This window comes from Microtus pennsylvanicus, chromosome 9 (assembly GCF_037038515.1).
Source record: "Microtus pennsylvanicus isolate mMicPen1 chromosome 9, mMicPen1.hap1, whole genome shotgun sequence".
NCBI lineage: Eukaryota > Metazoa > Chordata > Mammalia > Rodentia > Cricetidae > Microtus > Microtus pennsylvanicus.
In genome coordinates, this window is record NC_134587.1 from 3,678,783 (window position 1) to 3,706,060 (window position 27,278).

General features: G+C 39.5%; 1 protein-coding gene across 4 annotated transcripts in view; it reads left to right on the forward strand.

Annotated features, from left to right (window-relative positions):
- Window positions 1-231: 231 nt before the first annotated feature.
- Window positions 232-27,278, forward strand: part of Nckap1 (NCK associated protein 1) — a 73,561-nt gene continuing 46,514 nt past the window's right edge. Inside the window, exons 1-5 of one of the 4 annotated variants that reach the window (XM_075984740.1) lie at window positions 232-421; window positions 11,158-11,175; window positions 12,131-12,241; window positions 26,184-26,276; window positions 26,565-26,621. In XM_075984740.1, coding sequence (XP_075840855.1) covers window positions 314-421; window positions 11,158-11,175; window positions 12,131-12,241; window positions 26,184-26,276; window positions 26,565-26,621 — 387 coding nt within the window. In that variant the 5' untranslated portion in view covers window positions 232-313. The remainder of the gene's footprint in view (window positions 422-11,157; window positions 11,176-12,130; window positions 12,242-26,183; window positions 26,277-26,564; window positions 26,622-27,278) is intronic. The other 3 variants (XM_075984741.1, XM_075984742.1, XM_075984743.1) reach the window with 3 other exon arrangements.

A 27,278-nucleotide genomic window follows, 5' to 3' on the forward strand; every position in this document is an offset into this window, starting at 1 on the left:
CGCCTGGTTCTCAGCCGCCGCCGCCGCCGTCACGGCCGCCGTCGCCACACCTAGCGGAGGAGCCGGGAAAGGCGGCCCGGCCGGGTGGGGAGGGGGAACCGGGGTGGAGAGCGCCGCGGGTGGAGGCGGAAGGGCGGCGGGCGGGCGGGCGGAAGCGAGCGCCGCGGCTGCTGTGTCACGGCGCGGGTGGGCGCGCGGCATGGGCGCGCCGCGCTGAGGCGGAGGTCGCGGGCGGGCGGGCGGGCCTGAGGGAGGCGGCGAGCCGGGGAGTTGCGCGCCCGGCGGCGGCGGCGGTGGCGGCGGCGGCCGCACCATGTCGCGCTCCGTGCTGCAGCCCAGTCAGCAGAAGCTGGCGGAGAAGCTCACCATCCTCAACGACCGGGGCGTCGGCATGCTCACGCGCCTCTACAACATCAAGAAGGTGCGCACGGGCCGGCGAGGCCGGGCGGGGGTGCGGCGGCGGGGGCAAGGCCGCGGGGGTGGGGGGCGAGCTCGGCCTGCTCGCCCGGGGCCTCGGGGAGGCGCCGCGGCCTCGAGTGAGTCGCGGGGTCGGCCGGGCGGGAGCCATTTCCCGGGCCGGCTCCCGGGCGGGCGACGGAACCGGCCGGGCCGCGCATGGCCGCCGCCGGCGCCCGGGTCTGCGGGAAGGGCGAGCGCGCGGCCTTCCCGGGCTGCGGCGCACGGGCCCGGGTTTCTCGGCGTGGGAGTGGGGGAATGTGGCGCCCGACCCTCCCTCCGCTCCCCACTTGGACCCTTGATTTTTTCGGTCGCTGGATAAAGCACCCCCCTTCCCCCCGACAGCATGTTGACGTTCAGGAGAATTTCATTTTGGAGATGGACAGGAGGGGGAAGTGAGGGTGGAACCGGTTTTCGTCTGAAATAGTTGAGGGCTGTGAGTCACTGGAACAGGAATAACAACCTTTCCTCTCTGCTCCTCCTCGTCTTAGTTTTCCCAACCCTATCTGATGAGCACCAAAGCACCGTGCCTTACAGTACAATGGCTGTGTAAAATAAAAACCAAATCTGTTCCCGTTGCTGTTCCGATGATTTGAGTAGCTAGTGCAACTATTGCAGTCTGTGTCTTCAGATTAGGGAGTGCAAGGCTCTAAATAAGTTAAGAAAAGTAGAGATAAAGATAGGGGGGGGGGGGAATGCCATTAATTTACCTTAACAGGCAAACAATCCCAAGTCCATTTATTTTGAGACAGCTGCCATAAGCCTCTGAATTTAGTAGAGAAGTTTGCTTGTGGTACAGTTTATACCCCTATATCCTTGTGGGTTTCTATGTGTTAGCCATGTTTTTTCTTAATCTCGTTTTAAAACCGTAACAAATATAGTTTTGACCATAGCAATAGAGTACAGGTTGTGTGTGAGTATTGATGAAGATTCTTTTAAAAATTAAAGTCAGAGCATTCCAGAATAAACTTGTCATACTCCTCCAGTTTGATTTAGACACTGTCCTTCTGAAGCACACTGTTTTCAGTTAGTGATACTAAGCGTCTAGAAAGGAAGGATGGCTGTGTTGTTCTGGCTACTCCCTTGGTTTCAATGAATGGTTGTCTCTAAACACAGCCCAGTCTTGACCTGGAATGTCCCCATTCTGTTTGTGACATGGCAGAGCCCTCTGCATTCACTCCTTGATTGTAACGTTTCGGGGTTAGGAAAATCTAATTTTAGGTAGTATAAGTTGTATTGGTGGCAACTTTTGGATTTCACTGCTTAAGAAATTTGAAAGTCAAGTTCTATATGGACTTTTTTTTTTAACCAAGTTGCCGGGTAGTGGGGGCATACACCTTTAATCCCAGCACTCGGGAGGCAGAGGCAGGTGGATCTCTGTGAATTTGAGGCCAGCCTGGTCTACAATGCTAGTCCGTCCTAGGACAGGCTCCAAAGGTACAGAGAAACCCTGTCTTGAAAAACCAAAAGAAAAAAAAAGAAGCCCAGCAAGTCAAATGTTGCTAAAAGTAAGTAGTGCTGCGGTATTGTGGTTAGAGGAAATGGTTATGATGGTTTCCAGAAGAGGAAGTGAGAGTAACATCAAAAGTGATTTGGGTGCTTGAGTGAAATGCTTTCTTTAATGCAGTCAAGTCACTAAACATTTTTATAGAATAAAAACAAGACTGTAGTACTTCATTTTCATGGAAAATAGTAAATGGAGTTTTAAGCGTTTAAACTTATAATTACAGTTTGCTGCCCCTTTTCAAAGTGTTTTTCGCTTCCTGTTTTGGGAAACCGCAGGCTCTTGTGTTGACTACTGAAATGGGAAATAAGTGGATGCCATCATTATATCTAATTGTCGAGCATCTCGAGTTCTTGAAATGCTATAGTTCATCACTTACCTATATTTAGTTTCTTGAAATATTTTGCCTACTTGGCTCATGAATTTCTTATGAGAAGAGTAATTCATTTTGAAGACTAATACTCAGGGCATTATCTAGCACACAAGGCTTTGATTAGTGTTCACCGAAATCGGCTCTGTGTGTGTTAAATGCATCTGTTTATTTTGTGAGAGGGAGAGAGCAAGCGAGCAGGTGTGTGTGGAGGTGAGCTTAGGATAACTTGTTTCTGTGATCAGACTCAGTGCCTTTACCCCTGAACCATTGCTGGCCCTTTGGATAGAATTAGAATCTTTTAGCCTATGGAATTGCCTGCCTATATCAGCTGCCTGTCTAAACCCAGCTGGCTAAAGATCAAAACATTTGTTCAAATAACTTGCCAAAGAAGAAAGATCTGTTTATCTTGTGTTTATAAGGTTCATGTTGTCTGTATTCTTATGGCAATATAAATCACATATTTTTATTTTTAAGTTTTGTGTGTATGAGTGTTTTGCCTGCGTGTATTTCTGTTCCACTTGTGTGCCGAGAGGCCAGAAGTAGGTCTTAGAGCCCCTAGAGCTGGAAGTAAAATAGTTGTCAGTTCCTGCTCACACTTCAGTACCTGGCACAGACGCTCCTATCCATCATCCTATTTTTCCCAGTCTAAAATCGTTAGTCTCAAGTCTTCCACAATCCTATTTACACGCTGCATTTGGTTAACTACACCTCTCTCTAATCAAGATAGGAGCGTCTTGACACTGGATTTAATGTTCCTGGTTTCTCCAGTGCTAGAGAAACATCCAGTGGATAGAGAGTAAATGCATGGGGAAAACCTCTCAACATTGAGACTACCTAAAAGATTAGCTTATGAGCAATCATTTTTCAAGATCCTTTTAAGACCTTTTGAGAGATATTTGAAATTGTCATATATATAAATCTATTTACACATTAACAATTTAAGGTTTTATGAAGTTTGATGTTATTAAAATACTAAAGTACTATGCTTAAACAAGGAATGCTTTCATCATTGTCTAATTAAGTATACATTTTACCAAAGCCCACAATATTGTTAAATTCTTAATACAATCTTAAGAACTTACTATATTCACAAACAAATGACAAATACAATATGGAAAACAATGAGCAAGAAATCTTAGGCATGTGATTACCATTAATTAAACTCTTAATTAAACAAATTTAGCTTGAGTACTGTTAATGAAGCAAACTTAGGCTAATCATGATTTCTAACTGTGTTTCTTTTATTGTAGGTTACATAGTTCTCAGTGTATAAAGTTACTATTTGACCTTGTGATTTCATACCCAAGATTGTGCTGGAAACCAAAATCCAGAGGCTGGGGTTGCTGGAAGTGTTCTGACACCACGCCACACTCCAGCTTCACTCATTGTCTTTGAAAATAAAAGTCTAAAGTGAAAATTAGGGAAGAAGAGTTTTATTTCATTGTTTCTATTCATTCTGATTTTATGTTTTATATATACTTCCTCCAATTTAGCAAAATGTCCTATTTATTTCTTTTAGTTTTACTGATTTTTCTTTCATCTTGTACACACACGTTAAAATGCATCGGGGCCAAATCTTAGCATAAAGGGCTCAGAGGAGCCAGCTCAGCCCGAAAGGGCTTGCTACACAGGCATAAGAGTCTGGTTCAGGTCCCAGCCCCAACCTAAAGTTCCAGATTTGTAATCCCAGCTCTAGGGATACAGAGACAGGTGGGTTTTAGAGCTTGCTCCGCTAACCAATCAGCCTAATCAGCCAGCCCCAGGTCCCAGTGAGAGACCCCCCCAACACACACACACACACGGTTAGGTAACTTCTAAGGAATGACACCAAAGGTGACCTTTGGCTTCTACATATATGTGTGTATGTATATACATATATACAGACATATGTATGTACATGTGCACACAACTACTGTCAACCTATGTAAAGAAAATCACAAAGGAAAATTGTGATCCAGTTGCCCTCACTCCCCCTCACTAACAGCACAACTTCCTTGTGGTCTGTAATTGACAAGGATGTTTGTGTTCTTTCTGGCCGGTGGGTCTCCACAGAACCAGTAGAAGTATAAAAGGTTGCTGGGCAAAATAAAGGTTGCTGTTCTTCCACCTGAAAAGAAGCCTCTGTGTCTCGATCCCGGCACCCGCCTACCCCCACCTTCCAGTCTCTGCTATCCAGCCTGCGCTGGCTGCAGCAGAAAATAAATTTAGCATGTAAAGTTGATACAAAATATATTTTACCAAATACATTTGAGTTAAAATTTGAAATTGCTAGCTTAAAATTTTCTCTCCTTTTAATCCATTATAAAGCCAAACGGAAATCTCCATTGATACTCACTGATACACTAACATAAAAACGACCCTTTCATATAAATTTCATCACAAGTAATCTGTAGTAAAAAGAAAAAATATTCCTTTACTTGTCATTTCTATAAGGGTATTGGCATCTTACTATTAATTGTATATTCCTTTTAGATGTTTAAAAAATTGAATTGGGTCTGTCCACAACTAGATTTCTGATGAACCTACTGTGGAGATTTCAGGAGCAGTGAGATGACTCAGTAGGTAAAAGCCCTTCCGCCAGGCACAGTGACTGGAGAATGACTTCAGAGCCACAGGGCGCAAGGACGGCACTAACGCATGGCATACGTGAGCGTGCCTCCTTCCACATGTCTCTCTGCACCCCCCACCCATGCACACAAAATAAATAAATAAATTTTCTGAGCTGGAGAGATGGCTCAGCACTTAAGAGCACTGGTTGCTCTTCCAGAGGATCTGGGTTTGATTCCCAGCACCCACATGGCAGCTCCCCACTGTCCTGATTGTCAGTTCCAGGGATCTGAACCTTTTCTGGCCTTCGGCGGCACCAGGCGTGCCCACAGTGCACAGACAGGAATTAATACAGACTAAATTCCACAACTTCTGTTCAGTAGACTAGATACAGATACAAAGTAGGTTATAAAATACTCGTGCTAGCTAATATTTAATTTTTTTTAATGTGTGTGCGCGCGTGTGTGTGTGTGTGTGTGTGTGTGTGTGTGTGTGTGTGTGTGTGTATGCCCCAGTGTTGAGGTCAGAGGACAACTTTGGGAGGTTGTTCTTTTGTCATCTGTGTGTTGGGGATTAACTCTGGTCATCAGGCATGAGAGTAAGAGTCTTTAGCAGCTGAGCCATCTAGCAAACTTACTTTTAAAAAAAATAGGCAAGCAGACTATACTTCCCTTAGATTTTCTTTTTCCCATCCAAGTACTAACCAGGCCCGACCCTGCTTAGCTTCCGAGATCAGACGAGATCGGGCGCGTTCAGGGTGGTATGACTGTAGACAGATTTTCTTTTTCCAAAATGAGACATTGTAAGTTGAGAGTCACATTCTAGGTAAAGCTTTAATATTAATTTGTTTTAACCTTGAACAAATTATTTACCATTCTTGACTATAATTTATTAAGTGAGATCAGTGATTCTTAACCTACAGTTCAATTGTCCTTTTTCATCACACATTAGAATTGTCTTGGGAAAAGTTGAGAATGTCTGGGTCTTGGCATGGTTCTAACAAGTCAGGAAGTAGTGGTGGCCCTGAGAAGCTAGGAGAAAACAGCGGTGCAGTCAGCTACTGCCCCCTCTCTCCCCACAGCTAACATTCAGGATGCAGTCAGCTACTGCCCCCTCTCTCCCCACAGCTAACATTCAGGATGCAGTCAGCTACTGCCCCCTCTCTCCCCACAGCTAACATTCAGGATTTGGTTGGTCAGCTAGCTTCTAACTACAGTTTTGGACGGTGGCGCATGGCTCTCTTTAAACACAAGTGTCTTCACTGTATGTGCCTGCCCTCGAGGCCTGCTGGGTGCCGCCCTGCATCTTCTGCCTTGTGAAGCCTGGCTAGGCTGACTGTGTCTCCAGTCTTCAGCACTACTGATTTCCAGTCTCAGGATCTGAAGTAGACAGTCCAGTTCTCCCTCATGGTGCAGTGCTGCTATTAACCTCAGATTTTGAGACTTAAGTTGGCTTATTTATGTCAAGTATTAGTACAGTGCCTGGTAAAAAGGGATGCCTGGGCTTGGAGAGAGACGCCTCACTGATGAAGGGTTCTTACTGTCCTTCAGAAGACCTGAGTTTGGTTCTTAGTTCCCATATCTGGCTCACAGATACTGTGACTACAACTTCAGGGGATCCAACATTCTTCTTTGGCTTCTACAGACACCTGCAATCAACTCTTTCTCCCCCCCCCCCCAAGCTTTAAAAAAGGAATAAACAGAATACGTGTTGTCTGCTGTCCTTCTGTTTCTGGGTCTTGGAGCAGAGCAGACACTTCATAATTCACGCCCCTTCCCATTAAGCCCAGCTCTGTTGCACTGTTAGAATCATTCCTTAAGTACCCTTTCACTACTTGACAGTAGAGTTGACATCTTACTAGTGTTCATACAGAGTAACTGCAGACATGTGTTCTGCAGTGTTTCTTTAAAGATCTACTTAGTATCGCGCACAAGTATCTCAGTGTACAAAACTAAAAAAAAATCTTTGTTTCGTAAACTGAGGTAGTCTGTGTGTTGGAACTCAGACATGTAAGAAATGTGGTGACATAGTTATCTTGCGAATTGAATAGCTGTTAGAAACTTTAATGCGAGTCATCAGAATAATTTTATTTAGAATTGTTTGTTTTGATATGTACAAATGTTTGCTCACAAGTAAATACATGTACCATGTGCCTGAGGAAGTCAGAAGAGGGCTTGGAATCCCCTGGAATTGGAGCTGTGGATGATTGTGAACCACTGCAGGTGTGCTGGGACTGAGCCCAGGGTCCTCTGCAGGAGCAGCAAGTGCTCGTGACTGCCGGGAATTAGAAAACATTTTAGTAAATGATTCTGAAGGATGTAATGGTTTGAAACTCTTAGATCATGATTTTCCCAAGATTTATGCCTGAAGAACAGAAATTATAATTTCTTTATCTTTAGATCTGCAATTACTAACTTTAATTACGAGTTAGAATCATTAATAAAATTACATGAATTTGAAAGCATTTTTAATAATTTTGACACACTTTTCTCTCAGCCTCTTAGTCTAAACTACTAGTAAAGTATTTCTTTTTTTCCCTACTCAGGGAAAGTACTAGTCTAAAGTAGATATGCTGACCAAAATATAGGAGGTGCAGGAGAAAAAAGATTGGAATAGTAACCACTAATTCTGCAAATCAAGATTGTGCAATAGTTAAAAAAAAAGATTTATCAAATCAGTTTTGAGCAGCTGAGTTATGATAAGAATGTAGTATATTTTCATGTATCACCTGGACATCCATCTAGAGATACACCTTCTGGTGTTGAGAATTTAATTTAGAGGTTTGTAGTGACTAAACCCTTGATTAGGTCACTTTGTTTCCCTGAATCTCCTCTGTTCAGGTATGTCTAAAGCACAGTACCTTTGAATACAAGAACTGTCCAGGAAATAGTGCTTCTGTTTTCTTACTTTTGACTGTTCTGTTAATAATCTTTTATGAATAGATAGTGGGATTTTGCGAGGGCATTATATTTGACTTTTTGCATCTTGGCAGGTTGTTGGGGAAACGTAGCTTTAAGCATGTAAGATTGAGCTGTGTAGTCTTAGCTGTAAACACTTGAGGACAGGACTAAAAGGATTTCAATGGTAGGCTAGCAGAAAAAACTCAGAGCTTGTCTTGGTGTTTCTAGTCAAAGGCATTTGTTTTGTGACTTATATGTGTTCTGGAAATCGATTTCTGGTGATATCATTAGATTTTTTTGTTTTATGAGAAAATTTACTTACAGATGTTGAATAGCAATATGAATGTAAAATTGAAAGTTTTACTTTAAAAGTGAGATGTGATTTAGAACAATATTAAAATACTTATGTTCTATGCATTGAGATGAGCATTTTTCCTACCCTGTGTATATTTTAATCTTATGTCCACCTATAAGTTAGGTAGTAATAATATTTTTTAAAAAATATTTATTTATTTATTTATTATGTATACAATATTCTGTCTGTGTGTATGCCTACAGGCCAGAAGAGGGCACCAAACCCTATTACAGATGGTTGTGAGCCACCATGTGGTTGCTGGGAATTGAACTCAGGACCTTTGGAAGAGCAGGCAATGCTCTTAACCTCTGAGCCTTCTCCCCAGCCCCAGTAATAATATTCTTAATTAAATCATTGGGCTGTGGGCCACTTGGGCCAGAGGACAGGTCCTCTCCCCCTCCCTTGTGCCCTCCCTCCCCCTTTTCCTTCTTTTCTTTCTTTTTGTACTGAGCATCCCTACTGGGGGAGGAGGTGGGCGTGTGCTCAGCATGAGTTACATAGCCAGCCCACCAAGGGGGCATGCAGGCTAATCTGGCTAGCCATCAAGCCTCTAGGATCTGCCTGTCTCTACCCTTTCCCAGTGCTGGGATTACAGGCATTCTGCTGCACGGGGCTTTTACTTGGTTGCTAGGATCTCACAGCAGAGTTGAGACCTGATGAGGCATTTCTCAGCTCATGTGGTTAACATGTTTAGATTCAGTCTTGGTTATGAGCCTTTCTGCGTGTGTTAGTACAGATGGCTTTAGTAGCTAAGTGTAGTGATGTTAGTAATTTTATAAAAATTCCTACTTTCTAGGATGACTAATCAAAAGTGAAGAATTAATTATTATTTTGATAGCATGAGATACTTTCAAAAAACAGTAGTGGGAAAATTAATCTTTAGAGACGGATTTCTGGTCAGTTAGAATTTTTCTGCTGTGGTAGTGTTATGTGAACGCCGTGACTGAGCTACAGTGATAGCTCCTTAGTAGTGATTACCTGGGTAATTTAATCAGATCATTGTTTAGGGTTTTTTGTACTTTTCTCTTTTTTCCTGAGTATTTCCTATATAAATATCTTTTCATTAGGTAAAAATGTTAAGTAAGTTGGTTTTAGAAAAAGTAGACTGGAACTTTCGTGAGGTCCTTCTATTTGTATCAGGTTTTCTTTTTCTTTTCTTAAGCGTTCATTGTGTGTGAAGTACACCTGTAAGTCCTTCCTACCCACAAACATGCCAACCTCTGTAGTGAGTATGGAGCTTTTTAGGACAAGTTGTAATTATTGTCTCCAGTTTAGTAGAAGACACCAAGAGATGAAGGATAAAATCATTAACTCTTGATTTTACAGCTGTTAAGTCACCTAGCCAGGACTTGAACATGGGGGTCCTATTTTAAAACTCATGTTCTTGGATATTGTGGTAGAATATATTCTAGGCATATTTGCGTTCATGAGTTCAGTCCTCAGCACCAGAAACCCCAAGTAAAACATAAAGCTATATTCTTCCCGTAAGCAAAACAAATACAGTATGTTGGACCCTAGGGTAAGTGAGGAATAGTGCGGCTGAGAGAGGGCCTCAAGTTAAGGAGGTTACAGGAATGTGCTGGTTCTCGATACCGTGACAGAGACTGTACTGATGACCAGTCTCCGCAGGAGACCGGCTTGGGTGACTGTCACGTTCCTTATTATAACCAGCCCTGATAACGCTGTACATTTCTGAGCACTTCTGTGCCAGTCGCTTTGTTAAAGCTTTACGTGGGTTACTAAGCTCTTGAAACCCTCATGACACTGTGAGGTAAGTACTTACCTTCGCCTGCTTACTGAAGACGAACTGAGACTGGGAAGTGTTACAAATGTGAGGCCCCAGAGCTAGCAAGCGGTAGGGATCGCAGCCTAACTGCTTAGCAGAGTCGGGGTCACCTCTCAGGGGTGCGCTTACACATGCCCACCGAGCACACACAAAGAGGCCATCCGCTTCTAAAAGAAGTTATGTATGATTTTAGCTGTCCACTGAACTGAAATTCCTTTTTTATTTTGTTTTCCATTTAAGAAGAGCTGCTTATATACAGATATCTTTTACGATCTTCAGAAATGGGTATTGTTTTTATTGATAGCTGCTAATACTGTTAAAGTAATATGTAGACTTTTAAATAACTAGAATATAAAAGATACATATCATGAAAAGTCAACATATTGAATCACTTTAGGACTCTGTACTCTTAGGCATGTTTTATATAAGGAAATGCTAATCTGTAGCTGTTTCTAAAGGGCAGTTTCTTAGTTGTATGAGTCTTGGTTATGTGAGTCGAATTCATGTTATATATGGTATCTTGAAGAAAGAGGACAAATTAGAAGACCAGTCTATCAAAAACTATTTCAAAGAAATCATAGCCTGAGGAAAAATAAGTTTATGCTAATATTATGTAGAAATTGATTTGCATAGTAGCCTTGTCATTCGCATTAAAGGTTAAGTTCTAAATTTAAAAAATTGTTTGATCTAATTATGCTGAGAATTGGTACTACATTCCTATTTCCATTTATAAAAATAGGGATGTTTTTATTGGCTTTCTTTATTTTATACTTTGACTTGAAAGCTAGGTGATATTTTAAAAATAGTTTCAATTTGAGCTGAAGTACAAAGTTCATCTTGTAATAATTTATTTTTATTCTTGGCTACCGTTTCTTTTTAAGGTATGTAAAATTTCACTAATGGCTTTTGCTCCTATTTTTATAGCTGCATGTAGTCTTTATTTTTCCTTCTTTTGAGTATTATTTAAGTTGGTTTAGAAAGATCACCAAGATACTGACATGGTTATACACTTACACAGTAGTATTTAATCTATATGACTAGTGTAAACTATATAAATCTATTGTGTGATAGAACTTGCTACTTAAGTACCTTATCAGTTGTAGCACCATACAGTTCTCATTTTGTATTGTTATTCGTAGTCCGCAGTGCATAAGTTTTCTACTGAAAAGTATGTCATAGTTTGACAATCATTGTTTACACGTAATTTTCTCTCTTTTTATTACAATGCTTCCCCAGCAAGGACAAGTTTGGAAGGTTTGCAAAGCTTTTCACCTTCCCTCTGCCCGCTTGCCCGCTTTCAGATCAGTCTCATGTTTCATAACTTCTCTTTCTGTAATCCACAACATAGCCATAGTAAACCAGAAGGTCAGGTTACAGTACTGTACCCCCTCACACATGGCAGACATCACTGGGAAAGCATATGCTTTAAAAATGGAATAAAAAGCAAGAATGATACAATTTTTAATATTTTTCCCCAAGAAAAAGCATCTCATCCAAGCAGTTAGCTGTCACGTACTGTTGTGTTGGTTCTGCTGTTAGCCTTCCCAGTAGCACTTGTGTGGTGCAGAGGAGGCTGCACTGTGAGGTGACCGGATGGGGACAGTCCCAGCATTCCGTGTTTGTGAGAGAGGACGGGCAGGGACAGGGGCTGCTGGTGTGAGGGGACACAGTGTTGTGACGCAGACGTCCAGAGGAGCAGGCAGTACACATTAGGAGTGTAGGCCAGCTTCAGTGTGAGCAGCTTCCAGTTCTTTTGAACTAGGGCTCTTGTGTATTAAAATGTTGACAGTGAATGAGGAAACCATTTGGAAAAGACATTTTCAAACATAAGTCTTCATTTTATAACACTCAGAAACATTTTACTTAATATTTAATTTTGTAATACCTTATTAGCGCCAGATGAAAACAATCCTACCTCAAACCAAAAAGGTTTTTTCATTTCTTTTCCTTTTTTTAGGTTTGAGCTTTTTCCTTCACTGCTGTTCTGCGCTAACTGCTTTAAAACTTTCCATGCGTTTTTTTCAGTAGAAGAACATCTCTGTACTGTCTCCCATCGCATATTTCAGCTGTGACAATCCCTGCACTTTGCCTGTTCATTTTATCACCTGCTCACCAAAACAATAAATCTTCCTAATTTCTGATTTCAGATGTGCTATTCTTGATTTTAGGAAGATAGATTTCACTTTTCTCATTGCTGTTGTCTCTTTAGGCGTGTGGAGACCCCAAGGCTAAACCTTCCTACCTTATTGACAAAAACCTGGAGTCTGCTGTGAAGTTCATAGTCAGAAAATTTCCTGCTGTCGAGACGCGCAACAACAATGTAAGTCGTCCCGATTTTCTCCTCAGCGCCACCCGTGTGTGAGAAAAGCAGTGTTCAGTGGGGTGTTTCTCCCATTAACCTAACGCTGTGTGCAGCATTTGATGCACAGACTTTAGACCTTGCTTAAATGCTTTTAAAGACAGTATTCAAATCTCTGAAATTAGAAAACTTCTAGCAACATGTTCTTTCTTTCTTTTTTTTTAATATTTATTTATTTGTTATGTATACAATTCTGTGTGTATGTCTGCAGGCCAGAAGAGGGCACCAGACCTCATTACAGATGGTTGTGAGCCACCATGTGGTTGCCGGGAATTGAACTCAGGACCTTTGGAAGAGCAGGCAATGCTCTTAACCACTGAGCCATCTCTCCAACCCCTCTAGCTACATGTTATGCGGAAAATTGAAATTGTAATTTCTTACACTATTTTTTTTTGAAGTTAATGCATAGAAGATAAACAGTGCTCCAAATGTGTGTGTGGTTACTTGGGGCATCTTGTTATCCTTATATCATTAACGTAATTTTCTTTGGAGGTTGGCAGTGGCTTCACAGATCTCTTACTGCTTTCATAAACAGCTGATTTTGCTTTTAAGTTGTATTTGCTTCCCTGGCATTTTCTTGGCTTCCAAAAGCATTTGTGGAAGTTAGTGAGGTTATGGTATAAGGTCTTTATTCCCATATTAGTTCCTATGTGAAAGGTTTTTTTTTGCATAAAGTTTGGTCATATTTAATCTTTCTACTGTGTTTATTTGGGGAAGTTTTTTAGAGTAATCATAGAAATAACCAATTTCAGAATTTTGTTTTACTGTAACATACTTATAAAAGTTTTATTGACTTGGAATCTTTTCACAAGGCATCATTTTGCTTTTATTTTTCCTTGATGTTCCCATACTGCAACCCTTGCTTTCTTTTTTGCTTTATAAAAATTTAGTCTAGCAATTTCTCTTTATGAGTGCCCCGGTCTTGAGAATCTATTTAAAAGGTAGATTGTCACGTTTTTATCCTCAAATGATATGTATCGTAGGTTTATATTTCTCTTGTTTCTAATGCTTAAAACATTTTAATGTAGAGAGAAATGTTAGTCAGAATTAATAAAAATAAGTCAGGTACTCTAAAAAAAATGTCTTGGTTTAGGTTGCTTGTGCTTTTTAAATACTTTTTTTAAAGTCTGTTTTTGTAGAAGTTTGGGTTGGTAAAAATCTTAATTTTATAAAAGATTGAATGTATTTATGTATTAGGGTTTTATTTATTTATTTATTTATTTTTGGTTTTTCGAGACAGGGTTTCTCTGTAGCTTTGTATCCTGTCCTGGAACTAGCTCTGTAGACCAGACTGGCCTCGAACTCACAGAGATCCGCCTGCCTCTGCCTCCCGAGTGCTAAGATTAAAGGTGTGTACCACTGATTGATTGTGTAAAGGAATCACAAAGAGATCCTGATAAGAAAAATTATTTTCAAAGCACACACTTTTTAAAAGACAGTTAATTAATATGATTAATTAAAAAAAGAAGCCAGCATGATGGTATTTCACTGAATAATTTCCATACAAACAAAGTAAATAGAAAACTTGTATTTGTTTGCATTGCAAAGTAAAATAGTTGCATAATCTACCAGGTGTGGTAGTGCACTGTTTTGGGCAGAGACAGGCAGCCAGATTGGTCTACATAGGGAGTTCCAGGCCCCCAGAACTGCATTGAGACTTTTTCACAGTCTCTGTGGAAAGGCCAAGTGTTAGGTGTGAACAGTAATTTGCTCTCATTTGAGAGATTATGAACTCATCCGAAATGACAGAGTTTTAGTGGAAATCTGTCACTTAATTCTGTATTGCTTGTTTCTATAAAGTATCTGACGTGAAAATGTCTTAATTTAGCATGGTAATTTTCATATAGCACATTTACTGAATATGAGATCTTATTAGGACCTGATTAGGTACATATTAACTGTTTAATAATAATAAATATTTTCTTAATAACCATTTAATAGTTTTTACTGTTCTCAATATGCTTGGCAGACACTTGTAATGATACTACTCTGCTGATCTTTGTCCTTCAATAGTATTTCTTCCTTTTTCAGTATTAAAAGCATAAAATTTGATAAACACTATTGATATATTTCACATGCTGTACAATTTATCTCTGAAGTGTGAGGATTAAGGTTTTTAGTGTCTTCCCAGAGTCATTCTGAGTCACAGGTACTCTATTATTGGCCCACACGAAATAAACTGTTTATGTTTTTAATGTATTCAACAACCCTGTCACTTTTAGAGCAGTTACTCACCCAGAAGAGACTCTGCTTCCTGAGCATTCGGGATCCCTAATTCCCTGCCAGCCTCCCGGTTCTAGGCAAGCACTGATGTATTTATTCAGTGTCTGTGCCTATTCTAGAACTCTTATGTAAAGATAATCATGACACGGAGTATTTTGTGACTGGCTTCTGCCATTTAGTACAGTGCTTTCCAGGTTTATCCAGATGCTAGCAGATTTCACACTTCACCTCTTATTATTGTGAAAATTATCCTGCTGTGAATGTAAAATATTTTATGGATTCATAAACTAATAGATGTTTGTATTGTTTTCCTTTTCTTGACCATGAATAATAGAGTATTATGGACATTTTTTGTGTGTAAGCATATATATATATATACTTAGTTTACTTTTAATGCTCATATTTTATGAGTAAACTGCTGTGATATGCATGTTTTCTGCGTTGAACCTATAAAATTGATAACATGATGTTAACTGCTGGGATTATATGTACAGTTTACTCTGCAGAGCTTGTTTGTCATATGCTTTGACAATTATTCCGTATATGATACTCTGTGCTACTTGTCTTTTGTTTGTTCACAGTGTATTATGTATTGACGCTTTCCTTTTTTTTTTTTTTTTTTTGTTTTTGGTTTTTTTAAAACAGGGTTTCTCTGTAGCTTTGGAGCTTGTCCTAGAACTAGCTCTTGCAGACCAGGCTGGCCTTGAACTCACAGAGATCTGCCTGCCTCTGCCTGGGATTAAAGTGCTGAAATTAAAGGCCTGTGTTGACTCTCTGAGAGGTTTTGTATCAGTTTTAGTCTGGGTCTGCTAAATAGTGGTGATAGACTGCTGGCCAGTTTAGATTAGGAAATACGAAATTGTTGGTTAATGAAGGTTACACACCTTATTGCAGCACTCAAGAGACAGAGGGAGGCGATCTCTTGAGTTTGAGGCCAGCCTGTTCTACAAAGTGATTTTCAGGCCAGCTAGAGCTATATAGTGAAACTCTCTGTCTCCAAACAAAAATTAGTTGATGTAAGTTTAAAGATTTGAATGGCAGTGTCTGGGATTCATGGGAAGTGGCAGATTTCCGTCTGCTCTTCCCTGTCATCTTGTGCCACAGAACATGCTCGTGTGTGCCCACGGTTGGCACTGTGCTTGATTCCTGCTTTACAGGTAGCACTGTCCTCCGTTTGAGGAAAGGAACTCAAGAACAGAGATTGTTTTCAAGAAAATTAAAAGTTTTTTGAAGTTTCTAAAATAGATTCTTTACGAAAAAGGTTACTCTTACAACATTGCAGCTGAGACTGTTTCTGGTTTTGGTCTCTTCTTTAGTAACTGGCCTCTTCTTCTCTCTAAGCCTTTTAACTCTGGTGGAAGCCATGAGCACAGCCTTGAGGGGTCTGTGAGAGAGAGCGCTGCTGTTGGCAGTGGGGTGTTAGGTAGTGCATCCTCGCCATTTCCATCTTGTTCTTATTCAGGGCTCTTTGTGCACAGTTACTGTGTATTCAGTTCTGGATTTAGGGAGAAAAAGCTGTACCAAAGAATGAGGGGTGCCTCCATTCCCCAGCTATAATACTGAACTAAATGCTTCAGATGCTTCTGATTAAATTGATGAAATGAAGTTTTGTTATAACCTACTGGTCTTGTAATTACAGTAGCCACTTATTTTGTCTTTGTATGTGCTAGGCTGTGTATTTTAGTAGATTTCATTTAATTTCAGACTGTCCAACTTATTGAACTATTAATTTCCATTATCCTGAAAGTTCAGCTGTAAAGATGTCTGCATTTCTTCTAGATGTCTGAAATCTATTCTGATCCAGTGTGAGGAATACAGTGGAAACCCATTTAGAACAATACTACTGTTCATAGGAAAATTTTAAATATCCATGTGTGCATATTTAAATTCTTGCTATTTTTCAAATACTTTCAACTTAGTTTTTTTCTTCTAGTTTTTTTTTTTTAAATAAGAAAATTACTACCCTGTAATCCCAGTTCTTAGAGGGTAGATACAGGAAGCTTAGGAGGTCAAGGACATTTCATTCACAGTTACAAATTCTAAGCCAGCCTGGGCAACATGAAACCATGTTTCAAAATGCAAACAAACAAAAGAATGAAAAAAATTCTGTTACTACAAAAATTTTCTTTATGCATTTGTATATAATATTTTATTTCCCAGTATAATTGGGAAATATTAGTCACTGCCAGATATGTATAGAATTTATCTTAGGGTCTAAGAACAAGGACATTGTTGGCGTGTAGAGGGTAACAAAGGTGACACAGGGATTCTGGACCAGAAAACAGACAGTTTTCAAAATACTTTGAAAGCATATGCCTCATATACTTCAAAGTAAGCTGATGAAATTCCATTTCATCATAACAAACTGGTTTTATAATTATAGTAGCCATTTATTTTGTCTTTATTTGTGCTGGGCTGTACATTTTGGTATATTTCATTTAATTTCAAACTGTCCAAATTTTCATATTTTCTTTTCTTTTTTGGTTTTTCTAGATAAGGTTTCTCTGTATATCCCTGGCTATCCTGAAACTTGCTTTATAGACTGGTTGGCCTCAAACTCAGACATCCCGCCTGCCTTTGTGTCCCAAGAGTTGGGATTAAAGACATGTGTCACCACCACCGGCTTAAAATCATATTTTCAACCAAAGAAAAATATTTTAAGTTATAGATATTATATATCTTATATATTCTTAGGGAAGCACAATATTACAAGAGGCTATGCAACAGAAAAATTATTTTCTCTTTAAACTCACATTTTTAAACACTTTTTTTAATCCCTGGTGCTTGATAATAGAGAATATCAAATATTTGATGAAGAACAAGCCTATTTAGCACCGACATTCACTTGTATTAAATACTGCCTTAGAACTATGAGGACCCAAAATGTTTTTAAGCTAAAAAATCCCAGTGCTTTTTAAAAAGCAAATTAACTCTCATTAATGATGTTGTAGGTAGGGTTCCTGAAAATAACCTTGTAAAATAATAAGATCCCCAGCTTTAAAAACCAAAGTCTGTTGGTGTGGTAGTGGTTTTGGTAGATGCAGGACTGCCTTTGATATGCCCACTGTGTGAAGGAGGTTGAAGGAAATGATAAAACACTTAAATTCCTTCCTAGGCAGCCCTTAAGGGCTTTTCTTTTCTTTTTTTTTATGATAGAAAACATTTTTTTTTTTATTAGACAGGTATCAAGAGTCAAAGGGCTTTTCATGGTTTGCCGTGGTTTCCGCTGTGAGGATGGTGTAGTGGTTAGGGTGAACTTTGGAATTGGAACCGAGGTTATGGACCAGCTAAGATATTCAGGAAACATCTGGCATCTAGAGGCGCCATTTTTCTTCTGTCTAAAATGAAAATAATTCCCATCTGAAGGAGTTGAATATGCCTTAAGGCATTCAGTGCACTCTGGGAGGTGATTTTAAGAACAGTAGGTATTGTTTGTTACCTTACCTCCTTGATTCCTTGTTTTACCTAGAGCCAGTAGGTTTCCAAGTGACCCCTCCCATTGCGTCTGTGGCTTTGATGAACTAGCATGCTGCTTTCTGTGGTTTGAATGTCTGCTATCCTTTGAGCAGCTCCATGTTAGGCAGCAGACTTTGTTTCTAGTATTGAAAAGTATTCATTTTTCCTTTCTATTGTGTTCCCTGCCCTGAGCCATTATCATGGAACTTGCTTGTTTAAACTAGAATCTTTATAGTCTCTGTTCACTTTTATAAAACTGCAGGCTGGTTATTTGGGGCTTGTCTTCAGCTCTACACAGCCTCATGAACTTAACCTCATTCAGGTATAAGTTGTCTGTTGAGACAGGTACTGTCTGTCATAAGCCAAACATTGATTTTCATGCTTTCTAATCTCCCCACTTGCTATTCCTTTCATTCTTCAACAGGGGGAGTAAACCACACCAGTATTTCTCTCTGGCATCTCACATACCAAACCATTCCCTCATTTTTGAATCTCTGATGTCCGGGAGATATAACTCTGATGTTTAGGAGGTATAGATCACAAGTAAACTTGGGTTTAGAAGGAATCATCATGATATACAGTATTATAAACTTTGGCGGTGTACTTCAGTATGAGTGCATGTATTTCCTGATGGGAGCTTGATAGAATGTTGGTTTTAATTAAATTGAACTTTAATTCTAAAAACTAAAAGAATTTCAGTTTAGTGAGAAATAACACAGGCAATAATATTATTTTAAATAACAACAAGAAAGAAGACCTGATGGTTTTAAACAAATATCGGTATTTACTGGGGAGAGGAAACCAAAGAAAGATGGGCACAGTGGAGGGTCGTGTACAGCAGGTAATGTGTTAGGTTGAGAGGCCCACAAAGAACTGAGTAGAGACACTGCAACAAATTGTACGTTTTACAAGCGCCAAACTGAAGTGACTGAGGTAAAGCAGGTGTGGTTCTGCTTTAGGGATGTGTGAAAGGCGACTAGTGTCACCATTTCTATACTGTACTAAACAAACAACTCAGAACATTTGATTTCAGCCATGAATGGCTGTTCTAGCTCCGTTGTATGTTAGACATACTTTGAACTACCTCTTTAGTTAAAATGGGGAAGTTTTCTTAATAAAATGAGACAGTTAAAAAAAATTGTACGTTTTAATCTGGAACTCAGGTTAGAGTTAGGAGTAAGCTAAGAATCAAAGAGAGCATTGTTGGGATTTTAAGAGACTTGAGAAAGTGTGTTAACCATTGAGGACAGAGAGAGGCTGACTTGATAGGAGAAACTGAAGTAGTGTCCTGGCTCAGCTCCTGTTGATGATGGAGTGAGGTTGTGATCAAGTCAGCGTGTGTATCTGCTTTCTCTTACTGTAGGCTTCATCAGGCACTTGTAAGAGGGAGAGAAGGACCTGGGATAGTTGCAGTGATGGGCCATTTAAACTTAAGATGGACAAGAAAGGGACTAGGCTATGATGATGAGTTGACTAGTCAAGGGAGCCTCTGAGCTCAGAGCTTTAGTGGAGGTATATTCTCTCTCTCTCATCTCCAAGCTTCTCAAGAATGATAGATGTCTTAAAAGAAGCCACGATAACTTACAAGATAAATTTTATAATTTTGTTTTTGGCTTCCAATTAAGGAAACTACCATTCTGCCCCGTTAGTATGTACCCAGATAATTCATGACCTTCCTCCATCAGGCTCCCTGTCCCCACAGCACTCAGCTGTGGCCTTTCTTCCTGTGTGCACAGCACAAGACCTTTCCCTTTCCTGTTGTTATCAGTTGGTGAGTGGCTTGAAGCAAATGTGGGAAGTATAGCTTCCCACCATCTTTGAATTTCTCCCTAGAAATAGTTGTAGAACTGGCTTCTCAACTGTGTGTTTACCTTCGGCACCAAACATGTCTAGTGAATCCCTCACTGTCCTTCATGGTTCATGTAGTAGTCTGTCTTCAGACTTCCTCAGCTTCTCCCACAGTGTCTCATGCTTCATTGCAGTATTTGTTCACAAAGAAGGAATGATTTATTTAGCAATCAAATTTCGTTCACTTGGCTATCTGTCTCAACTGAAAACTAGGAAAGAAAGCAGGTCTAACTGAAGAAAATCCAAATTTTCTCTAACAAAATAAAAAATGTCTTTATAAGATATGTTGTAGCAGCACTGATTATTCATAATTCCAAACTGGCAACAGATCCCCATCAACTAACTGACTAATGAATAAACAAAACATGATTAACACTCCCTATTCCTAACTGAATTTCTGGAGGCTCAAAGAACACTACTGATACACAGTTATGCTACAACTAAACATTAACGACATTATACTAAGTGAGGGAGTCAATGAACCAAGCTGTGCACACTGTTTGAGTCTGTGCTACAGAAAGTGTTTAGAAAAGGGGAGGTTTATTGAGACAGGAAACAATTATTATTTGCACTGGGCTGAGAGTCAAACCTAGATTAATTGCCAGTGAGCACAGGGAACATTTTTGGAATGATGGAGATCTACTAAGCTAAATAGGGTTGGTGGCTTAATAAGTATAAATATACTAAAATTATACAAATGTATAATCTTTGGAAATAAGAAGTGATATTCTCTAATCACTGAAGTTTATCCACGGGGCTTTCTGCTTCATAGCTTAGCTAGTTGAGTTTTCTTAGTTCTACAGGAATATATGTAATTTTAAACACACTATGCATTAAAGGGTACTACTTTTCCTTGGAAACATGATTATTGAAGGGAGAGAAATAAAAACCTTAAAAATACAGTGCCTAAGGGGCAGGAACAGGGGAGATGGCTCAGTGGCTCAAGTTTGGATCTCAACCACATGTGTAAAAGCTGGCCATGGTAGTGCGTGTCTGTAACCCCAGTGCTGGGGGAGGGGGGTGGCCTCAGAGACAGGGAGACTATCAGAGCTTGCTGGTCAGCCAGTCTGTCCAAATCAATTATATATGGAGAACTTTTAGTAGGATCCTATGATCTTTAAAAAAAAAAAAAGGAACAAAACCTTTGTTTTATTTTGAATTTTCAGGTAACTTTAAAAGATTTATTTATTGGTATGCACATAGCATTTTTTTAGTTACTTCTTTCTTTTATAGTTATCTGTTCTGGAATGACATGATCAAATAGTTTGCCCAGTTTTGGGGATTTAATAAAGCAATTCAGTCACTGTATATCTGTATATGTTAAGATACCCTCACCTGGGAAATGAACGTATACCAGGTTTTGAGTTCACTTAGTAAGCAGAAAAGTTTAAGTTAAGGCCTTCTTTATGTTTTTCCTTTGGGAATCTTGAGAATCACCTGTTTATAGTGCACTCTGCACTCAGGCTGTAGATGCTGGAGCTCTGAGGAAACAGCCCCGCCCCCGTTCCTGCAGAGCTTCGTTCGGATGGACGTGGTAGACTACAAAGTGGATAAGTGTGCACTTTCTTCTTGAGATGGGTGGGTGAAGCACAGTTAATACAAACCCAGAGACAGACATTGGGCTTCAACCTGAAGGTCAGAAGAGCAGAACTGCGAGCCACCGTCTCTCACCTCCACCTCAGTCCAAAATGGCCATCCTGCCTCCAGGGATCTCAGAATGAGACTGGGTCTGAGAGCCGTCTCCTCCTGCCCTATAATCCTCTGTAGTTCTGGGATTAAGGGCCTGCACCACTGCTGCCTGATTCCTATGACCAGCTAGTATGGCTACTGGGATTAAAGGTGTGTGTCATTGTTGCCTGGTCTGTAAGGCTGACCAGGGCAGCTGTTTTACTTTTCTGATCCTCAGGCAGGTTTTATTTATTAAAATACAAATGAAATGCCGCTACAGTGTGAGAAAGAAATAGGAAGCAAGGAAGGGTTTTGAGCAGTGGTTCCCACCCCTCCTAGCACTGTGGCCCTTTAATACAGTTCCTCACATTGTGGTGGCCCCCAACAATAATTATTTTTGTTGCTCCTTCACAACTGTGACTTTGTTACTGTTATGAATTGTAATGTGAATATTTTATACACAGGATATCTGACATGCGATCCCTGTGAAAGGGCCATTTGGGAGCCACTGAGTTAGGGACTAGTAGGAAGGAAGCTTATGTTAGACCAGTAGCCCTCAGCAGTGTGGCCTTCGCTGAGAAGGGAGCAAAGGACGTCCAGACGTGACTAAGCAGAGGCACAAGCTCTGAGGTTGGTGGCATGCCCCAGGGCCAGTGTGCCGGCTACTGCACGTAGGGGCTACTGAGAAAGAAAACGTCAGGTGCCTGTGAGATTATATTTTATTTTAAGCATGCCAGGAGATTACTGACATTTAAAACTTTATTTTGAAATAACATTAGACAGACATAAAGTTTTAAGGATCACAGAGCTCTCACTGCCCTTCCCACTGTGTAGCGTATTGCATGACCTCCATTAGAACTGTTTCTTCTCAAGGGGTGTGTGTGTGCTGTGCCTTCAGGTGCACACTCTGCTGAGCCCTGTAGAGACACCTGAGGATCACAGGTCCAGAGACCAGTTAGGGAGTGGGAGCTAGGGCAGCTCAGAAAGGCATATGAGCCCTTTCTTATTTAAACTATAGTGTGGACTCTTACCAAGACACTGAACAGTTTTCCTGAAACTAGGCTTCTTGCTTTTCTGGTTTTGTGTTTTGTTTTTGGCATAGTTTTGAAACAAGATGAGTCTGGGCAGGAACTCTCAATCCTGCCTTAGCTTCTGATTGCTGGAATCACAGATGTGTGTCACTATACAACCCAGCGTTTTTCCTTTGAGAGCAATGAGCTAGACCAAGAAAAATATGTTTATATACAGCAACTTCAGTAATGAAGGTGATAACTATACTTAACACCTCTAGCCATGTTCTTGTGTTAAAGATTAGTGAGTTAGTCCTGCTAAGTGTTGGTTCCTTCAGGGATTTACTAATGCCTTTCTTAGAAAGTAACAAAAAGTAGCAAGTGCTAAATTTCAGTTTACATTTGTCTGTCTGAAAAATGCTATCTTAATTCAACTGAGATTAACCAACAAGATATTCAGTGTAAAAATGCAATTTCCATGTCTCATGTATGCTCTATTTCAGATTTTGCTTACCTATTTTAATATTAAGGACAATGGCACTGGGCCAGAAAACATAATGAAAGCATTATACAAATGCTTTGCTAAAGTATTTTCATGTATCACATGAATAGGCTTTTCAGTTGTTGAATACATGATTTTCAAGTAGAACCTCTGTAATGTTCTGCTGTATAACAACACCAGTAATTATTGCACGTGCATGTTTTAAATCATCTCCAACTTTGAACCTGGCATTGTTTTTAGGTTTATCATTCACTTTGAAAACAAAAATGTATTTCTTTCTGTTTTTTCCCTTGTAGTTGAAGCCTGAGAATTATATTGTCTGACATCTTTCATTCATGGTTTTATGAAGTTTATTTTCACTAAAATAGGGAACTTAATTGTGACCAGTAGGTAGAATCATATGATGCTTTAAAATACTAGATGAGTGCTGGACGCCCAGTGCGTACTCAGCAAATCCTTGTTTAGGTTTAGTCTGCGTACTGAGTAGTGTTGGGATTAATGATACAGTAGTTAGTGTTTGCTTGTTTGGAGTAATGGTCTGGAACCTCCTTTATTATTCTCCTAACATTTAATACACAGTGTGTAGGTGTTAGCCACTATCCAGTATTGTCACGTGCCAGTTTATACAATTGCTTTGGTTAAGTCTATCGATTAGTTTCCACGTGGTAATGAAGGTGTTAGACTTTGAGCTGTTAAGTAAGCCACTTACCCTTTTTTGTTTGTAATATTGGAGATGGACTGTCTAAAAAGCATTTCTTCCCAAATACGTAGTCTGTCATTATGATCCTTCATTTAAGACATTTGGATTGAATACTTCCTGATATGTAGAGCTGTTTTTGCAAACTAAAGCCATGAGTCTTGAGCGCTGGCTGTCTCTATTGCTGGGATTACAGTGACAAGCTAGAAAGCAGTGCCTGCCCTCAGGAGGAAGGTTTTGTGCTGAGGGAAGATGTTCAGTCAGGGATGGTTTCTGGAAAATGGTGTTCGCATTTAAGATGAGTGGTTTAGGATAGTGGGATTTGGATATAAATGTGAGATTTTGATAGCTCTATAGGGAAACAGTTAGAAATCATGAACTGTGCATAGAAAATAGCAAAATTGGTTTACTGTGTAGTCTGTGGATGGATGTAGGGGAGATTGAGTCTGGAAAAATAAAGGGACAGGCTGTAGAGAGCATTAAAAACCCCCTCGCTTGGAACTTCCCGTGTACTCACTGTAGCTGATACAGAACCTAGTAATACTTGCTTTGGGAAAATTAAAGGAGAGATTTAGACCAAGGGGCTTCTGTTATTGGAAAGGGAGATGGTAGGTGAAGACAGAACACATTGAGAAGAATGAGATTCTCATCTTGGCTGTTTTTAAGTAGATGATTAACTTTGCTAAATTTGTTTTGGGTCTTATAGGTAGTACATGTAATTTTATAAAAATTAGTCATAATAATTTTATAAAAAACTATAAATATATATTACTTTCTTGATACATGAAATGAAGGTTTGTGTAAAAGATCATTAAGGTTTATAAGAGCATGATGTGTCATTAACTGCAGATTAGGATGTTGAGGTGGAAAGGAAGGCACTGTTAATATTTGCCTTAGAGGAATTAAAATAAATTGGGATTAAAAAGTCCCAGAGCAGCCATATTATGCTCTTCATATCTTTTTGTTTGGTTGGTTTTTGTTCTTTTGAGACAGGGTTTCTTTACATAGCTCTCACTGTCCTGGAACTCACTATATAGACCAGGCTGGCCTGATTTTCACAGAGAGATCCACCAGTATCTGCCTCTGAGTGCTGGGATTAAAGGTATATACCATCACACCTGGATTTTCATATCTTGTTTTTTTGAGCCTTTTCTCTATTGTACATTGGAACTAAATTTATAGAACTGAAGAATACAGAGAGACAGGGAATTGTTCTGAAACATATATATTATACAAAATAGTTAACTCTTCTCATAGAGGGAGGACACACACTTGACTGCAGGTGTATAACTTTTTTCATATTTTTGGGGAGAAAGAAGATTGAGTTACTCATGTTTCCCAGACATAATTCCTTCTTTATATGTCCTTACACAGAGGTATGTAGGGTGTTTTGCCAGACTGCTTGCTGTTTTCAATCAGCTTTTCTGGAAGACAATTTTAATGATGTTAGGCTTAGTTTTGTAAACTTTCTGACTTACCATAATGGCTCGATATAGTTATGTGTGGGGATGTCTCCTAGTGCTCCTATGTAAGTATACATGACCTTATAAGGACCTGGACATGGTGTGGACTTTTGGTACCATGCTGGACATTTTTAAATGCTGTCTTGTAGTTTTCTCATGTCCTCAGTGCTTCTCAGACATTTCTCAGGTATTTAGATCACTCGAGCTATGTTGCTTAAAAGGCAGATTCTTATCAGCAGGCCTGAGGAGGGGCAGAGATTCCGCCTTTCTAATGAGACTCTAAGTGATAATCGTTAGACAACACACAGAATATCCAGGCTCTGGATGGCTGCCTGGGCACACTGTTAAATAAGGCATCAAAAAGGACTGGTCTCCCAGAGATGATGGCAGTAGTTGATTTACTAGGGAAAGGTGGTACTTGTTAGCTCAGTAATTCAGCTGATTGTAATACTTCACATTTCCTTCTCTCATGTCTGAACTCTATAGTCTTGCTTTTTTTTCATTTATTTTTTGTTCTTGTGATTTTTGCTTTTGTTTAAAATATTATTGTGTTCTGTGGGTCTGATCAGGGAACCGTTACTGTATTTTATGTTTGTATCTACATTTTATTTTGCATGCGTAACGTGGCTTTGCCTGGATGTTCTTTTTGGTAAGTTCCAAATTTATCTAGCATATTGGTTTTTGTAGTGTAAGCTGTAATGTTTTACATCTTCTTTTCTCCCATTTTTAGTGGACATAATCATTTGTTTTAATTTTTTTAAAGCGTTCATCTGACGTATTTTCTCCTAACATCTCCAGTTTTCTGTTGTAGTGCAGTCTGGTACTAATCCGCCTTGGCCTGTTTTATGGCCTCCCGCTGTCAGCTGCTGATTGCATTAGTGGTTGCCCTCTCAAGTGATTAGGTTTGAAAAAAACCTTAATCATTTAGAAGTCTAAAAGCTTGTGCTTCCATATAGCAGCCATGAGAAAGATAGTGTGCAGTGAAACTTGATACTTCGGTTCTTTCCTAAAATAAACTCTAATTTTGTTTTTACAGCAACAGCTTGCACAACTACAGAAAGAAAAATCAGAGATTCTGAAAAATCTGGCGTTATATTACTTTACATTTGTAGATGTTATGGAATTTAAGGTATGTATTTTAATAAGTAAACTTAAAGATTACAAAAATGAATATTTGTTAACAGTATAAATTGCATTGTCACTTTTGTAATAAAAATAGAATTCTTCCAGAACCAAAGTCTAAAGTATACTTTATACATTTGTGTTTTCTGAATTTAAAAGTTACTTTCTTGGGGCTGAAGGTGGGGCTCAGTGGTAGAAGGAATACTTGCTAAGCGTGCAGAAACCCTGGCTTTCACCCTCAGCACTTCCTCCAGAAGTCGTACCAATAGAGTTTAGTTTATGCTTTCCTTTTCAGGACCATGTCTGTGAGTTGCTGAACACTATTGACGTTTGCCAAGTCTTCTTTGATATTGTGAGTATCATTTTGCGGAAAATTTCTAATTCTCTCTGTTTCCAAAGAACTCAGGGAACCAATTATTTTTCTTTGAATAAACATTTTATAGGAGTATACAAATTATAGCATTATTTATTTGGCTTGCTGAATAACTTTTTAAAAGAAAACTTTTATCATACATTTTTGTATGTTATTGAATATAAGTCTTAATTCATTTGTAAAATAGCTGTTAAATTTAGCATATTATCATAATACACCCAACTATAAAAAATTGAACAGTATTTTTCTGTAGTCATTATTGATAGAATTTTCCTTTGGATGACATTTTGTAGGTACAGAAAGTTGAGGTAAGAAATGTGTCCATTAACTTAATAGTAAAAATATCAAAAATTCAATACTTCTTTTTGCTTTATGAGATTGGTACCAGTCTCCCTCCCTCCCTCCCTTCCTCCCTTCCCTCCTCTCCCCTCCCTCCCCTCCCTCCCCCCTCCCCTCCCTCCCTTCTGGTTCTGTCCTTTTCATCATCCCAGCTTGAATACAGTAGCCAAAGTCCTTTTCTTTCTTCCATGAAATCGCGTCACAGACAGAACATTGCTGCCATAGACCCAGATCTTACATGTTTAGAGAGAGACGCTAGAAATCTAGAAATGGGAACAAAGCTATAGAAATGGTATG